Here is an 18,045-nt window from a genome sequence, read left to right as displayed (position 1 = left end):
TGATAGCCTCCTGAGTAGCTGGGACTATAGGCACTTGCCACAACACCCAGCTAGTTTTTCTATTTTTACTAGAGATGGGGTCTCACTTTGCTTAGGCTGGTCTAAAACTCCTGAGCTCAAGCACTCCACACACCTCGGGCTCCCAGAGTGCTGGGATTACAGTTGTGAGACCTACGCCTGGCCAGTTTTTTTTTTTTTTTAAATATTGTATAAAAATATAGCTAACATAGAATTTATCATGTTGACCAGTTTTTTTAAATTTTTAAAATTGTGGTACAAATGTCATTATTCCTTAACCATAGGGATATGTTCTGAGAAATGTGTCATTGGGTGATTTCATTGTGGGAACATCATAGAATATACTTACAAAAACCTGGATGACATAGCCTACTACACCCCTAGCCTATGTTGTATGTAGCCTATTGCTTCTAGGCTACAAAGCTGTATATCATGTTACTGTACTCAATTTTGTAATAAGTTGTAATACTCTGGTAAACATTTCTATATCTAAACATATTTAACTATAGAAAAGGTATACAGTAAAAATATATGATGTAAAAGATGGGCTGGGTATGGTGGTATGTGGCTGTATTCCCAGGTACTCAGGAGGCTGAGGCAGGAGGATCACTTGAGACCAGGAGTTCTAGGTTGTAGTGCTTAACTGATCACACCTGTGAATAGCCACTGCATTCTAGCCTGGGCAACATAGTAAGAACCCATCTTTTAAAAAAGTGTGACTGGGTGTGGTGGCTCATGCCTGTAATTCTAGCACTCTGGGAGACCGAGGCGGGTGGATTGCTTGAGCTCACTAGTTAGAGACCAGCCTGAGCAAAAAGCAAGACCCTGTCTCTACTAAAAATAGAAAACTGAGGCAAGAGGATCGTTTGAGCCCAAGAGTTGGAGGTTGCCATGAGCTATGACACCAAGGCACTCTACCCAGGGTGACAGGTTGAGATTCTGTCTCAAAGAAAAAAAGTGACACACCTGTGTAGGGAGCTATATTATAATCCTGTGGGACCATCGACATATATGCAGTTCATCGTCAATTAAAATGTTATGGCTGGGCGCAGTGGCTCATGCCTGTAATCCTAGCACTCTGGGAGGCTGAGACAGGTGGATCACTTGAGCTCGCGTGTTCGAGACAAGTCTGAGCAAGAGTGAGACTCCCCCCACCCCCTTCGTCTCTACTAAAAATGAAAAAATGAGGCAAGAGGCTTGCTTGAGCCCAAGACTTTGAGGTTGCTGTGAGCTGTGATGCCAGGGCAAAAAAGTGAGATTCTGTATTTAAAAAAAAGAAAAAGAAAAATGTTGTTATGCAATTTATGACTGTAAACATGGCATAAAATTTACCATTTAAACCATTTTTAAGTATGCAGGTCATGGCATTAAGTATATTCACATTGTTGTGTAACTATCACTTCTATCTCCAGAACATTTCATCCTCCCAAACAGAAACTCTGTCCATCAAACAGTAACTCCTCATTGCCTGTAGCCCTTGGTAACCACTATCCTACTTTTTTTTTTTTTTTTTTTTTCTTTGTAGAGACAGAGTTTCACTTTATTGCCCTCGGTAGAGTGCCGTGGCGTCACACAGCTCACAGCAACCTCCAACTCCTGGGCTTAGGCGATTCTCCTGCCTCAGCCTCCCGAGGAGCTGGGACTATAGGCGCCCGCCACAATGCCCGGCTATTTTTTTGTTGCAGTTTGGCCGCGGCTGGGTTTGAACCTGCCACCCTCGGTATATGGGGCCAGCGCCCTGCTCACTGAGCCACAGGCGCTGCCCCACTATCCTACTTTTTGTCTCTATGAGTTTTACTGTAGTAAGTGTGTCATGTAAGTAGAATCATAATATTTGTCTTTTATGTCTGTCTTATTTCACTTTGCATAATATCTTCAAGGTTGATTCATGTCTGCATAGTATCTTCAAGGTTGATTCATGTCATATGCATTGTTGTGAGAATTTCATTCCTTTTTAAGACTGAATGAATAATACTCCATTATATGTATGTACCACATTGTTTAATCATCTATTGATGGACATTTGGGCTGTTTTCATCTTTTGCCTATTATGAATAGTGCTGCTATTAATATGAGTGTAAAAAATTCAGTACCAGTTTCAGTTTCTTTTGGGTATACTCCCAGAAATGAAATTGCTGGATCTTGATAATTCTATGTGTAATTTTTTGAGGAACCACCATATTGTTTTTCATAGCAGCTGCACTGTTTTTCATTCCTACCAGCAGTGCACAAGGGTTCCAGTTTCTCCACATTCTTGCCAACACTTGTTATTTTGTTTTGTAAAAATTTGTTAATTTGTAAAATAAAAGCCATTATAATGGGTGTGAAGTAGTATCACTGTCTTTCTGATTTGCATTCCCATAATAATGAGTGATGTTGAGTATCTTTTCCTGTGCTTATTGGCCATTTGTGTATCTTTTTTTGAGAAATGTTTATTTTTATCCTTTGTCTATCTTTTTTTTTTTTTTTTTGTGGAGACAGAGTCTCACTTTATGGCCCTCGGTAGAGTGCTGTGGCCTCACACAGCTCACAGCAACCTCCAATTCCTGGGCTTAAGCGATTCTCTTGCCTCAGCCTCCCGAGCAGCTGGGACTACAGGCGCCCACCACAACGCCCAGCTCTTTGTCTATCTTTTAGTTGTCTTATTTTTTTTTGTTGTTGAGTTGTAGGAATTGTTTATTATTCTGGATATCAATCCCTTATCAGATACATGATTTGTAAATATTTTTTACTATTCCATGGGTTGTGTTTTTACTTTGTTGATAGTGTATTTTGATGCACAAATTTTGATGAAACCCAACTTACCTATTTTTTGTTGCGTATACTTTTGATATTATTTCCACAAGGTGATTGCCAAATCTGATGTCATTAAGGTGATCCCATATGTTTTATTCTTTCTTTTTTTTTTTTGTAGAGACAGTCTCACTTTATCGCCCTCGGCATCACACAGCTCACAGCAACCTTCAACTCCTGGGTTAGGCGATTCTCTTGCCTCAGCCTCCCGAGTAGCTGGGACCACAGGCGCCTGCTACAATGCCCGGCTATTTTTTGTTGCCGTTTGGCTGCGGCTGGGTTTGAACCTGCCACCCTACCCACTGAGCCACAGGTGCCGCCCCTTATGTTTTATTCTAAGAGTTTTATAGTTTTAGCTTACCACGTACATATATTTAGGTCTCTCTTGACCTATTTTGAATTAGCTTTTGGTGTAAGGAAAGGGTCTAGCTTCATTCTTCTGCATGTTGTATATCTAGTTTTTCTTAGAACAGTTTCTTGAAAAGACTATCCACTTTCCATTGAATGGTCTTGGTACCCTTGTCGAAAATCATTTGGCCAAAAAACGTTAAGATTTTTTTCTGGGCTTTGTTATATTCTTTTTGGTCTCTGTCTGTCCTTATATCAAATACATACTGTTTTGATTATTGTAGTTTTGTAGAAAGTTTTGAAATCAGGAAGCATAAGTCTTTCAACTTTGTTCTTTAGCTGTTTGGTCTCCCCTTGAGATTCCATATGAATTTTAATTTTACTATGGGTTTTTCTGTTTCTAGAAAAGAAGTTATTGGATTTTAATTTAATGAAGTCTATAGATTGCTTTGGGTAGTATTGACATTTTAACAACAGGAAATTTCATTTATAAACAGACGATGTCTTTCCATTTTGACTCCTCCCTTTCTTTCAGCAGTGTTTTATAGTTTTCAGTATATAAGTCTTTTGCCATCTTGGTTAAGTTTATTCCTAAGTACTTGAGACAGAGTCTCACTTTGTCACCCTTGGTAGAGTGTGCCCTGGTGTCATAGCTCAGAGCTACCTCAGGTTCTTGGACTCAAGTGGTTCTCTTGCCTCAGCTTCCCAAGTAGCTGGCACTACAGGTGCCCGCCACAATGCCCAACTATTTTTTTTATTTTTTTCAAGAGATGATCTCACTCTTGCTCACGCTGGTCTCGAGCTCCTGAGCTCAAGCAATCCATGTGCCTTGGCCTCCCAGAGTGCTACATTACAGGTGTGAGCCACCGCCCAGCCTTATTTTTCCAAAAGGCTATTGTGAATGGAATTTTTTTTTTGTAGAGACAGTGTCTCACTGTACCGCCCTCGGGTACAGTGCCATGGCATCACACGGCTCACAGCAACCTCTAACTCTTGGGCCTACGCGATTCTCTTACCTCAGCCTCCTGAGCAGCTGGGACTACAGGCGTCCACCACAACGCCCGGCTATTTTTTTGTTGCAGTTTGGCCGGGGCTGGGTTTGAACCCGCCACCCTCGGCATATGGGGCCGGCGCCCTACTCACTGAGCCACAGGCGCCACCCAGGAATTGTTTTCTTAATTTCCTTTTGGGATTGTTCATTGTTAGTATATGGAAACACAACTTTTTTGTGTGTATTGATTTTTTTTTTTTTTAAGAGATAGCATTTTGTTCTGTTGCCCAGACTGAAGTGCAATAGCACTATTATAGTTCACTGCGCCTTGAACTCTTGGGCTCAAGCAGTCCTCCTCAAGCTTCCAAATACCTGGGAGTACAGGTGCATGCCACTATGCATGCCTAATTTTTCTTTCTTCTTCTTCTTTTTTTTTTTTGTAGAGATGGGGTCTCCCTCTTGCTTAAGCTGGTCTCAAACTCCTGGTCTCAAGCAGTTCTCCTGCCTCAGCTGCCCAAAGTACTAGATTTACAGGCAGGAGCCAACCATACCCTGCCCGGCCATGTGTTCATTTTATATTTTGAAACTGCTAAATTCATTCATCCAAAGTTTTATTTTTAATTGTTATTTTATTTATTTATTTTTTAGAGGCCTGATCTTGCTCTATTGCTCAGGCTGGACTGTGTTGTTGTAGTCAGCTTACTTTAGCCTCAGGTGATCCTTCCACCCTCAGCCTCCCAAAGTGCTGGCTGGAATTTTAGATGTGAGTCACTTTACCTGGTCAATCTGGTTTTAAATGTTAGTGTATTAGTTTTCTATGTTGTGTAAATAATCACACAAACATAACAACTTAACATATATACATTTTATTATTTCATAGTTTCCTTGGGGCAGGAGTATGGGAAAGGCTAAGCAGGATCCTCCTGCTTAGGTCTGTAGTCATTGTGTTGATACTGTGATGAAGATGTTGACTGGGCTGAGTTCTCACCTAGAGACTTCATTAGCAGAGAAATCCATTTCCAAGCACACTTAGGTTGTTGCCAGAATTAATTTTCTTGTGGTTTTAGCACTGAGGCTTCTTACTTAGTCACTTGGTCATGTAGAGGCAGCCTTGAGCTCTGAAAGACTACTCTCAGGTCTTAGAGAGAACTTCCTGGTGTTCCTGGCCTCATAGTTCTTCTCAATATGACTACTTCATTAAGCCATCAAATAGAGTCTCTAAATAAGTCTTTTAGGCTCCGCGCTGTAGCACAGTGGTTACGGCACTGGCCACATGCATGGAGGGTGGCGGGTTCGAACCTGGCCTGTGCCAACTAAAAAACAGTGACAACTGCAACAACAACAAAACAGCTGGGCATTGTGGTGGGCACCTGTGGTCCCAGCTACTTGGGAGGCTGAGGCAGGAGAATTGCTTGAGCCCAAGAGTTTGATGTTGCTGTGAGCTGTGACGCCATGGTACTCAACCGAGGGTGACGTAGTAAAACTCTGTCTCAAAAAAAAAAAAAAAAGTCCTTTAAGCAGGAAAGTCTTATATATTGTAAAATAATCATGGGAGTGATGTCCTCTAACTTTTGCAATATTCTGTTGGTTAGAAGTAAGTCACAGCACCCGCCCATATTTGTGGAGAGGTATTTACCTAAAGATGTGCATGTTGGAAAGGGGAATCAGGCTAGGAAGCCACCTTAGAGTTTGTCTGCTATACCTGTTTACCAAATAGCACGTTTTACAAACCTACTTTTTGTTAAAAGCAATACATATGCTATTAATATAGGAGTATCTACAGATTGTGGGAATTACTGATAGTTTTATTGTTATTTTCTATTTCTTCCTTATTTCTTCCTATTTTCCCTCCTTGCAGTATTCCAGTTTTGAAATTTTAAATCAATAGTAGATGTTTTTGTTTTGACTAAATTAATATTGCTTATTGCTCAGCCCAGTACTGTCTTATGATTATTTTATTTCTTGTTGAACTTTCGTTTTTTTCATGGGGTTAAAAGTTGCGTATTTATTTGCGTAATTTTTATTCATGTATTTTGTCTCCTCCATGGACCAACAGGTATTTCAAGAGTCTTATCTATATATCTAGATATACTAATTTATAATATAAATCAATTTATATTTATTATTTATTTATTTATTTTTGAGACAGAATCTCACTGTCACCCTCGGTAGAGTGCTGTGGCATCATAGCACAAAGCAACCTCCAACTCCTGGGCTCAAGCAATTCTCTTGCCTCAGCCTCCTGAGTAGCTGGGACTCCAGCATATGGGACCAGCACCCTACTCCTTGAGCCACAGGCGCCGCCCTATTATTCGGTTTTGAAAAATAGCAAGCATAAACCTGACTATGAAAAGACAGGTGCATATTTCTAGATATTCATCTAGGTATGAGATGAAGGCCCCCAGGAGAAGATAAGCCAAAGACAGCATTCCTTGAGTCCTTTTGGAATAAGCCATTGGGAAAGTTTGTTACTGAGTCCAGAGAAACAAGGCTCACCACAATCACAGCATCTGGGAGAGTTGCAGTGTTTGTTTACAAGGTACCACAGTAAATATCTAGAGGACACGATTGGGGAAGTAGACTGCCTTTTCTTTCTTTTTTTTTTTTCTTGCAGCTCAGAAGTTTATTAACCAACAGGGTTGGGTCAGCTGGTGTTTACATGCTGACCCTGCAGCCCTGTATCCCGGCTGTAGTGAGGAAGATGGCTGGCTTCTCTGCTGGCCACAGGCGATATCATCTCAGGAACATGCTGAGCCCTCTCTCCTGGGTCCCTGTTGCCATGGCTGGAGTCCAGCACTATCAGATAGGTTCCACTTCTGTTTCTTGTGCTTGAGCTACAGTATCGACATTTTTTAGGATCTCAGCATAGTATGGGCCAAATACCTGCTGATTATGATGCATCAGCTTGACAAACTTCGGCCTAGTTCTGTCAACTCTCCTTCGATGTGATTAAGGCCTTCAGGGAAGTGTAGCAGAGACTCCTGCATGCCACGAACCAAACAGCATTTGAGAAACAAAAGGAGGCGCTGATCAATGATACTATGGACACGGTTTTCTTTCTTGGTGATGTTCCGGAGTTGTCCTATAAGACATACTGTGTTTTCACTGCTTAGGGCAGTAAAGCCCAGGTCCTTGAGGCCACAATGAATTTCCTGAGACACCTGTTCACTCACATTCAACATAGCTTCTTCAGGCTTGGAGTTAAATTCCTCAGTCACAGCCTTGGTTATGCATTTCAGTTTATCCACAAATCCAGGTGAGTTGAATAAAATTGAACCAGAGAAACTTCTAGCCACTAGTAAGACTGAGGCCAATATAGTCAAGTGGCGCAAGTGGGACCCCATTTCCTGGACCCGGATTCTGTCCATCAGCAGAGTCTCAGGGAATTCTTCATTTTCATGATCCCAGAGGAGATTCAGGTAGCCCTGGTATAGCACCATTATGGGACTGGGAGGATCTGAATTCTTAGCTGCCTTGTCTGGAGGTGAACAGGCCGTGCTGGAGGAGCTGGGGATGTCAGGAGAATTCAGACATGGTGTAATGAGGTCTGTGGCTGCTTTGGTTAGCCATTTCTTGGTGTAATCAAGGAGATTGGGTTGTTTGTCAAGGAGTTCCTGGAATTTAGCTCTTTCATACTGGATGGAATATTCCTGCAGGTAGGGTCGAATGCTCTGGATGGTATAGTTCGCCATGTCCGTTTTCATTAGGCCCAGAACATGGAAGATGCCCCTCAGTAACTGTGCTGGATCTGTTATGCTCTGTAGTTTCTTTACTGCTTCATCTCGAACTGGTGCACATAGCAGGGTCATCAAACTAAGAATGTAGTTAGAGAGACGAGAGACATCTAGGGCTCCATGTTCTGCTTCTTGCTTGAGGAGATCCATGTCCAGAACTTCTTTAATCTCATTTTTTAGGTGGATGTGGCGTGGTAATAGCAGTGATAGCAAAACCTCCTTAACTTCTGTCATAAGTTCAAGAGCACAAGTGAATTCGGGAGGATTACTCAAGAGTTGTTCTCTTAAATGGTCCCAAAAAACATTGTACAATGTCTCCATGAACCTGTCTTCCAGACTGTTTGGAGATAAAACATTCTCTTCCATGTAGAAATCTTGGTTTACCATGATTTCATGAGCAATGCTCATCCTGGGAACTTCGTTAATTGTTTCTATTAGACGAGGAGAGTAGTTATTTAAACAGAAGTCTTCCTCTTCTTGGTTCTTCTCTGATGTTTCAGAATTATGGGCTCCACACTTTGCTTCATTAGGATCATTTTGGAGTACAGTTTCCTCACTCTTGGGCATCTTGATGTTATCTCTTCCTCTGTTCTGGACCGGCTGCCCCATGGCTGAGTCTCTAGACTGCCTTTTCTATCTAAAACAGATTTTAGTTACACAAACCAGACCAACATGGCTCAAGAATGGAAAGATCTTCCTTTTTACCCTGTTTTCCCGAAAATAAGACAGTGTCTTATTTTAAGGTGTGCTCCCAAAGATGCGCTAGGTCTTATTTTCAGGGGATGTCTTATCTTTCCTGTAAGTACGTCTTATTTTCGGAGGATGTCTTATTTTGGGGTATAATGACAATATCTCAAATCACACCACCCCGATGCCCAGACCCCCTTAATGGGTGAGCTTCATGGGTGAAGTAATCACAGAGGTCTTCAAGGAAAATGGAAGGATCAAAGGATTTTGCTCTGATAATATAAACTTGTAGGCTTGAACGTTGATTTTTCATTCTACTATGACTGTAAAGGATATTAGTTGTTGGCTTTTCTTACTTAGAATTCCATGACTTTTATGATAGCCATGGATAATATGAAATAAATATTAGAAAATTATGGTTTTCTAGAGTTGACCAACATACATTTTTATAATTCTATGTAATTACTTTGTCAAACTAAATGGATCTTTCCACTTCATCAGCTTATTGATACAGTTTCAAAGTTGGTTATCATTTTCTTTTCTTTCCTGTTTTTTTTTTTTGTGAGACAGAGCCTTAAGTTGTCACCCTGGGTAGAGTGCTGTGGCATCACAGCTCCCAGCAACCTCCAACACCTGGGCTTAAGTGATTCTCTTGCCTTAGCCTCCCAAGTAGCTGGGACTACAGGCGCCCACCACGACGCCCCATTATTTTTTGGTTATAGTTGTCATTGTTGATTGGCAGGCCCGGGCTGGATTCGAACCCACCAGCTCTGGTGTATGTGGTTGGTGCTTTAAGCCGCTTGAGCTACAGGCGCTGAGCCATCATTTTCTTTTAATTTCAAAATGGTAAGGGGCAGTACAAATGTTTTTGTTACATGGATACTGTTTGTAATGCTTAAGTTGGGACTTTTAGTGTGCTCATCGTGAAAATAGTATTCATTATACCTGGTAGGTAGGATTCCCCATCTCCTCCCCCCAAAGTTGGTTATTCTTATAAATTTATATTTATATACTATGAAATAGCTCCATAATTGTGCTTTTAACTTAATGTGTTCTTTTTTGCTTTTTTTTTTTTTTTTATTGTTGGGGATTCATTGAGGGTACAATAAGCCAGGTTACACTGATTGCAATTAACTTAATGTTTTTTAATCTTTTTAATAAGATGGTTATCAACAGTATTTAAAACTGAAGAAGAAAGCAAATTCTTTTCTTCTTGCATACTGCCTTTTCATTTATTATTCATATATGCAAAGTTTCACATATTTGCAGTTATAGTTTACATGTCTTTTATACCTTCTACAAGCATATCAAATTTGTCTCTTCTTGCTTTTTTGAGTTTTCTTTTTTTTTTTTTTTTGTAGAGACAGAGTCTCACTGTACCGCCCTCGGGTAGAGTGCCGTGGCGTCACATGGCTCACAGCAACCTCTAACTCTTGGGCTTACGCGATTCTCTTGCCTCAGCCTCCCAAGCAGCTGGGACTACAGGCGCCCGCCACAACGCCCAGCTATTTTTTTGGTTGCAGTTTGGCTGGGGCTGGGTTTGAACCCGCCACCCTCAGCATATGGGGCCGGCGCCCTACTCACTGAGCCACAGGTGCTGCCCACTTTTTTGAGTTTTCTAATGCTACAATTTATTACATCATGTTGATTGGCCTTGCCTTAATAAAACTATTGTTGTGAGTTTGGCCTATTTTCAGTTTTGTGGATTGTTTTACTATATATTAAAAAGAAATTGAAATGATTGTGTTTATTCATGTAATTTTTTCTTTTGTTGCATTATGTTCTTGGTTTTACTTTTGTTTACATTAGAATATAGTTAAGGTGGATTACTTTTTTTTTTTTTTTTTGAGGTTAGGTCCTTGCTTTGTTGCCCAGGCTGGAGGTCTGATTATAGCTCACTGCAACCTCAAACTCCTGGACTTAAGTGGGCTGTTGGGCTCAAGTGCCGCAATATCAAATAGCTGGACTACAGGCTTATACCACTATGCCTGGCTAATTTTCCTCTTTTTTGTGGAAATGTGATCTTGCTATTTTGGTCAGGCTGTCCTTGACTCCTGGCTCCAAACTATCTCCCCACTCTGGCCTCCTAAAGTGCTGGGATTTCAGGAGTGAGCCACAGTGCTAGGCTAGGTATTCTCAATAGAGTTTATCATTGGTCAGAAGGATAGCCTAAGAGCAAATGTGGATTTAAAATTTTTTTTCCTTTGCGACTTAATTCTGGTCCCTTCTGTTTTATTATTAGTAGCAGAGTTTAGTTATATGCCTCTAACATGTTTGTTTTAATTTTCTTTTGGTTGAAGAAGTATATTAGTAAAAATTCCATATACTTCAGAAAGAAGCACACACTTACGCAGTTCAGCAAGATGAGTTCCATTGCCTTTTAGTCTGGTTACACATCTAGTCAATTGGAAATAGTAAAAAATACCTCTGACTAATGTCGGATTATATTTGTGTTTGAAATAGGTAATCCCTGACCCTTGTATCAGCTAAAGACTAAATTTAGGCAGAGGATTTACTTTTGAGTTTTACTTTATCTTTTCTTTGCTTGTATGATTTCTATCTTTGTATTGGCGGTAACATGTATTTTTATAGCACTTTACAATTTATAGAAAGTTTCATATCCACTTGATTTTCAAAATGGCCCCTTTAACTAGGAATACATTAAATAAAAGAAGTGCAAGACTGTACATTGAAAACAGAAAACATGTGGCACAAAATAGAAGGTGCAAGTAACTGGAAAGATAACTTATGTTCATGGATTGGAGTCTCAGTAGTAAGATGGCAGTTCTCCCCAAATTGATCTGTAGAGTCAATGTAACTTTATCAAAACCCTAGCTGCCAAATAGCCGGGCGTTGTGGCGGGCGCCTGTAGTCCCAGCTGCTCGGGAGGCTGAGGCAAGAGAATCGCGTAAGCCCAAGAGTTAGAGGTTGCTGTGAGCCGTGTGACGCCACGGCACTCTACCCGAGGGTGGTACAGTGAGACTCTGTCTCTACAAAAAAAAAAAAAAAAAACCCTAGCTGCCTTTTTTTTCCTTTTTCATCTCCTTCTTCCCACCCTCCATCTCCCTTCTCTCCTCACTTCCTTCCCTCCTCCATTTCCCTTCTCCTCCCTTCTCCCCTCATCTCTTCCTCCTTCCCCTCCCTTCCCTTCCCCTCTCCTTTACTTTCCTTGCTCCCTTCCTTCCTTCCTCCCTCCCTCCCTTCCTCCCTACTCCTCCTCTCTCCTCCCCTCTCCTCCACTCTCTTCCTCCCTTTCTTCTTTCTTTTCCTTCTTTGCAGAAAGTGATAAATTCATTCTAAAATTTTTCTGGAAATACATCGGACCCAGAATAGTCAAACAATCTTGAAGGAGGACAAAGTCAGAGGACTCAACTTTTTTCAATTTTAAAACTGATTATAAAGCCATGTTAATCAAGATAGTGTGGTACTGGCATAGACATGTAGAAAAATGAAATAGAATTTAGTATCCAGGAATTAATTCTTATAGTCAGTTGATATTTGACAAGTGTATATGTGAAAGAATGATCTTTTCAAGAAATGCTGCTGGGACGAATAGCTATATCCAGACGCAAAAGAATGAAATTGGATTCCTGTTTCACATCATGTAAAAAAATAACTCGAAGTGGATCATAAACCTAACTATAAGAGGTAAAACTTCTTGGAAGAAAACATAAGAATAAATCTTCATGACCTTTGAGTAGGTAGTGGTTTCTTGGATATGACACCAAAAGTTAGATAAATTGGGTTTCTCAAAAACTTTTGTGCTTCACAGAACATATTAAGGAAATATATGTAGAGATAGCATAAGTACCTTCTCTCTGGTCTCTTTACCACTTTCATTTTTCTCATTGTTCACTTTTACAGTGCTATATAAATAGTGCTTTGCAAATTCTCAGTACTTGTTGAAAAGGGAAAAGTTAAAAGCATACATAGTATTTTATTTTATAAAACTTTTCTAATTTTGTAATAAAACCTCCATATTAATTGCATTTAAAAAAATCATATGAGCCAGGCATGGTGGTGTGTGCCTGTAGTCTCAGCTACTTGTGCTCAGGAGGAGCTAAGGTGGGAGAATCCTGGAGCCTAGGAAGTCGAGTATAGGCTGGGCAACATAGGGAGACACCTTGTCTCCAAAAAATTAAAAAATTATATCCTTACTGGTCATTCTGGTACTTCTTGTTTTCTACTTTATTTCACACTTTTAAGTCTGTCCTTTTTTTAACAATATGTAATTTTCTATTTCCCTTTTATCCTCTGATTGTATGTTCATACATCTCTGAAATACTTTAAAAGGCATGGGAAGAGACTATTTGAATGGTACTAGAAAATGGTTTTGCATCTCAGGGCATACTGAGAACAGTTATTGATTGGAGTCCATCTTCCTAATTTTGGTTCTGTGCAGTTGATAAAACAGTATTAATAAGATTGTGTCAAACATTAATCCATTATTGTTCATTTATAGAATAATATGTTTAGTAAAGAAAGAAGTGCAACCACTGGCCTGTCGTTTCATGAAGAGAGGAAGTATACTTAATCAGATTTTACTGAAAATGTGAGAATAGTGTGTGTTCAGAATTATGAGACATAAAAACTATTTTCAGTAATTCTTGAACTTTGTGACAGATTATTCATAATCATATAGAAGTAGAATCAGTGGTTATACAGGTTCTCTTTTTATAAGCATTTTGCTTTGTGAAATATGAGTTTAGGTTAACTAGTATAGGTTTGATCACTCTTCTGAGATTTAGTTTGTATTTAGCATCTGCCTTTCCTTGTTCTTTCAGATCCAGTTTTGCTTCGTGTATTTTTTTTTCATATACTTTGCCTCAGTTTCTGGATGTACCTTTTATTTTTCTATAATTTCTATTAATGATTTATTCATTTTAATGTAATGGTCTTATTTAGATATTTGTAAGAGTTATATCTTTTTACTTTTTGTAGAGATGGGCTCTCACTGTATTGCCCAGACCAGCCTGGTCAGGGTTGATGTCTTTAACCTAATCACAATCCCTTCCTCCTTCCTCTGTCCCTCTCTCTTCCCCTGGCCTTCTCCCTCCCCATTTCCCTCTCCTTTTGCCCTTTGGTCCAGGAATTGGAGCTCTTCTCTTCCTTGCCCTTAATTTTTATTTCTTTTATTTTTTTAAACTATTTTTTTGGCAGATTATTCATAATCTATATTTCTTTTTCTTTTCTCTCTCTCTCTTTTTTTTTTTTTTTTGAGATAGAGTCTCACTCTGCCCTCAGTCGAGTGGTGAGGTTGCTGTCACAGCATTGCTTAAACTCTTGGGCTTAAGCAATTCTCTTGCCTCAGCCTTCCAAGTATCTGGGACTATAGGCGCCTGCCACAACAACTGGCTATTTTTGTTGTTGTTGTTGTTGTCATTGTTGTTTGGCAGGCCCGGGCTGGGTTTGAACCCGCCGGCCCCTGTGTATGTGGCCAATACCCTAACTGCAGAGCTGCAGGCGCTGAGCCATAATCTTTATTTCTAATATATATGTAGCTATTGATATTCTTCAGGGCTTTGATTATCTCTGCCTTCCTTTTCTTCTTCAAATCAAGATTTTTGTTTAATTAAAATTTTTTTTGTAGAAACGGTATCTCAGGGTCTTGCTATATTGCCCAGTCCTGTCTCAAACTCTGGCCCTCAAGTGATCCTCCTGGCTTTGCCTCTCAAAGTGCTTGGATTGCAGGCATGAGCCACTGTATTTGGCCATGACCAAGATTTTTATCGCAATTCCTCTTTCCTATGCCTTATGTTCACCTTATTCATCTATCCTTCTCAACCTGTTACTTTTCCCCCAATATTTTATTGTAAATATTTTCAAACATACAGAAAAGTCGAAAGAGTTGTACTGTGAATGTCATGTACTTAACATCTGGACATCTGGATAACGTTTTGTTTTTGAGATAGGGTCTCATACTTTTTCTTTTTTTTTTTATTAAATCATAACTGTATACATTGATATGATCATGGGGCATCATACACTCGCTTCATAAACCATTTGACAGATTTTTATCACAGTGGTTAACATAGCCTTTCCGGTGTTATCTCAGTTACTGTGCCAAAACATTTACATTCTACATTTACCAAGTTTCGCAAATACCCTTGTAATATGCACCACAGGTGTGATCCCACCGATCCCCCTCCCTCTACCCCCCCCCTTTCCCACTTCCCCCTATTGTTAAGTTGTAGCTGGGTTATAGCTTTCATGTGAGAGTCCCAAATTAGTTTCATAGTAGGGCTGTGTACATTGGGTACTTTTTCTTCCATTCTTGAGATACTTTACTAAGAAGAATATGTTCCAGCTCCATCCATGTAAACATGAAAGAGGTAAAGTCTCCATCTTTCTTTAAGGCTGCATAGTATTCCATGGTATACATATACCACAATTTATTAATCCATTCGTGGATCGATGGGCACTTGGGCTTTTTCCATGACTTAGCTATTATGAATTGGGCTGCAATAAACATTCTGGTACAAATATCTTTGTTATGTTGTGATTTTTGGTCTTCTGGGTATATGCCCAGCAGAGGAATTACAGGATTGAATGGCAGATCTATTTTTAGATCTCTGAGTGTTCTCCATATATCTTTCCAAAAGGAATGTATTAATTTGCATTCCCACCATCAGTGCAGAAGTGTTCCCTTTTCTCCGCATCCACGCCAACATCTCTGGTCTTGAGATTTTGTGATATAGGCTAGTCTCACTGGAGTTAGATGATATCTCAAAGTAGTTTTGATTTGCATTTCTCTGATGATTAAAGATGATGAGCATTTTTTGATATGTCTGAAGGCCATGTGCCTGTCTTCTTCAGAGAAGTTTCTCTTCAAATCCCTTGCCCAGCCTGCGATGGGATCCCTTGTTTTTTTCTTGCTGATGCGTTTGAGTTCTCTGTGGATTCTGGTTATTAAACCTTTGTCAGATATATACTCTGCAAATATCTTCTCCCATTCTGAGGGCTGTCTGCTTGCTTTGCTTACTGTGTTCTTAGCTGTGCAGAAGCTTTTTAGTTTGATCAAGTCCCAGTAGTGTATTTTTGAAGCTGCTTCAATTGCCCGGGGGGTTCTCCTCATGAAATACTCACCCAGACCAATTTCTTCAAGGGTTTTCCCTGCATTCTCCTCTAGTATTTTTATAGTTTCATGTTTTAAGTTTAAATCTTTAATCCAATGAGAGTCTATCTTAGTTAATGGTGAAAGGTGTGGGTCCAATTTCAGTCTTCTGCAGGTTGCCAGCCAGTTCACCCAGCACCATTTGTTAAATAGGGAATCTTTTCCCCACGGAATGTTTTTAATTGGCTTGTCAAAAATCAAATAGCGGTAAGTAGCTGGATTCATCTCTTGGTTCTCTATTCTGTTCCAGATATCTACTTCTCTGTTTTTGTGCCAATACCATGCTGTTTTGATCACTATCGATTTGCAGTAAAGTCTGAGGTCTGGTAGTGTGATTCCTCCTGTTTTGTTTTTATTTCTGAGTAATGTCTTGGCTATTCGAGGTTTTTTCTGATTCCATATAAAATGAAGTAATGTTTTTTCAAGATCTTTAAAATATGACAGTGGAGCTTTAATAGGGAGTGCGTTGAAATTATATATTGCTTTGGGTAGTATGGACATTTTGATAATGTTGATTCTTCCCAGCCATGAGCATGGTATGTTTTTCCATTTGTTAACATTTTCAGCTATTTCTTTTCTTAGAGTTTCATAGTTCTCTTTATAGAGATCTTTCACGCCTTTTATTAGGTAAATTCCCAAATATTTCATCTTCTTTGGCACTACTGTGAATGGGATAGAGTCCTTAACTGCTTTTTCAATTTGACTGTTGTTGGTGTATATAAAGGCTACCGATTTATGAATGTTGATTTTGTAACCTGAGACGCTGCTGTATTCCTTGATCACTTCTAGGAGTTTTGTAGTAGAGTCCCTAGTGTTTTCCAGATACACAATCATATCATCTGCGAAGAGCGAGAGTTTGATCTCTTCTGACCCTATATGGATACCCTTGATCGCCTTTTCTTCCCTAATTGCGGTGGCTAAAACTTCCATTACAATGTTGAAAAGCAGTGGAGACAATGGGCAGCCTTGTCTGGTTCCTGATCTGAGTGGAAATGATTCCAATTTAACTCCATTCAATATGATATTGGCTGTGGGTTTGCTGTAGATAGCCTCTATCAGTTTAAGAAAAGTCCCTTCCAGACCAATTTTCTTGAGTGTTCTGATCATGAAGGGATGCTGGATATTATCAAAAGCTTTTTCTGCATCAATTGAGAGAATCATATGGTCTTTGTTTTTTAATTTGTTTATGTGCTGAATTACATTTATAGATTTACGTATATTGAACCAGCCTTGAGACCCTGGGATAAAACCAACTTGGTCATGATGTATAATTTGTTTGATGTGTTGCTGGATTCTGTTTGTTAGGATCTTGTTGAATATTTTTGCATCTATATTCATTAGTGATATTGGTCTATAATTTTCTTTTCTTGTTGGGTCTTTTCCTGGTTTGGGGATCAGGGTGATGTTTGCTTCATAGAACGTGTTGGGTAGTCTTCCTTCTTTTTCTACATTTTGGAACAGGTTGAGTAATATAGGTACTAATTCCTCCTTGATGGTTTGGTAGAATTCTGACGTGAAACCGTCTGGTCCCGGGCTTTTCTTTTTAGGGAGGTTTTGTATAGTTGATGCTATTTCTGAACTTGATATGGGTCTGTTCAACATTTCCACTTGATTCTGGTTAAGTCTTGGAAGGTGGCGTGCTTCCAAGTATCGGTCTATTTCCTTCAGATTTTCATATTTCTGAGAATAAAGTTTCTTGTAATATTCATTAAGGATTTTTTGGATTTCTGATGAGTCTGTGGTTATTTCATCTTTGTTGTTTCTGATTGATGATATTAGAGATTTTACTCTTTTTTTCCTGATTAGGTTGGCCAGAGGTTTATCTATTTTATTGACCTTTTCAAAAAACCAGCTTTTTGATTTATTGATCTGTTGTATTATTCTTTTGTTTTCAATTTCATTTAATTCTGCTCTAATTTTGGTTATTTCTTTTCTTCTACTGGGTTTGGGGTTGGAATGTTCTTCCTTTTCCAGTTGCGTGAGATGTCCCATTAAGTTGTTAACTTCCTCTCTTTCCGTTCTCTTGAGGAAGGCTTGCAGTGCTATAAATTTCCCTCTTAGAACTGCCTTTGCGGTGTCCCAGAGGTTCTGATAGTTTGTGTCTTCATTGTCATTTTGTTCCAAAAAATTGGCGATTTCTTTCTTAATCTCATCTCTGACCCAGCTATCATTCAGCATAAGGTTATTTAACTTCCATGTTTTTGTATGGGTATGCAGATTCCTGTTGTTACTCAATTCAAGTTTTATTCCATGATAGTCCGAGAAGATGCATGGAATAATTTCTATTCCTTTAAATTTACTGAGGTTAGACTTGTGACCTAAAATGTGGACAATTTTGGAGTAAGTTCCATGGGCTGATG

At 39.4% G+C, this 18,045-nt stretch overlaps 2 protein-coding genes across 26 annotated transcripts in view; one reads left to right on the top strand and one right to left on the bottom strand.

Moving 5' to 3' along the window:
- Window positions 1–18,045, top strand: part of LRRFIP2 (LRR binding FLII interacting protein 2) — a 160,985-nt gene that overhangs the window by 8,804 nt on the left and 134,136 nt on the right. The gene's annotated exons all lie outside the window — the stretch shown is intronic.
- LOC128592385 (T-complex protein 11 X-linked protein 2-like) lies at window positions 7,051–8,481 on the bottom strand. Its single transcript, XM_053600307.1, has one exon. The coding sequence runs from the start codon at window positions 8,449–8,451 to the stop codon at window positions 7,051–7,053; it is 1,401 nt and encodes a 466-aa protein (XP_053456282.1). The 5' UTR covers window positions 8,452–8,481.

This window comes from Nycticebus coucang, chromosome 8, assembly GCF_027406575.1.
Source record: "Nycticebus coucang isolate mNycCou1 chromosome 8, mNycCou1.pri, whole genome shotgun sequence".
Taxonomy (NCBI): domain Eukaryota; kingdom Metazoa; phylum Chordata; class Mammalia; order Primates; family Lorisidae; genus Nycticebus; species Nycticebus coucang.
This window is presented reverse-complemented; position numbering and strand designations above follow the sequence as displayed.

Coding starts and splice junctions, on each gene's coding strand:
- LOC128592385 (XM_053600307.1), bottom strand. CDS start 8,451: ATGCCCAAGAGTGAGGAAACTGTACTCCAAAATGATCCTAATGAAGCA.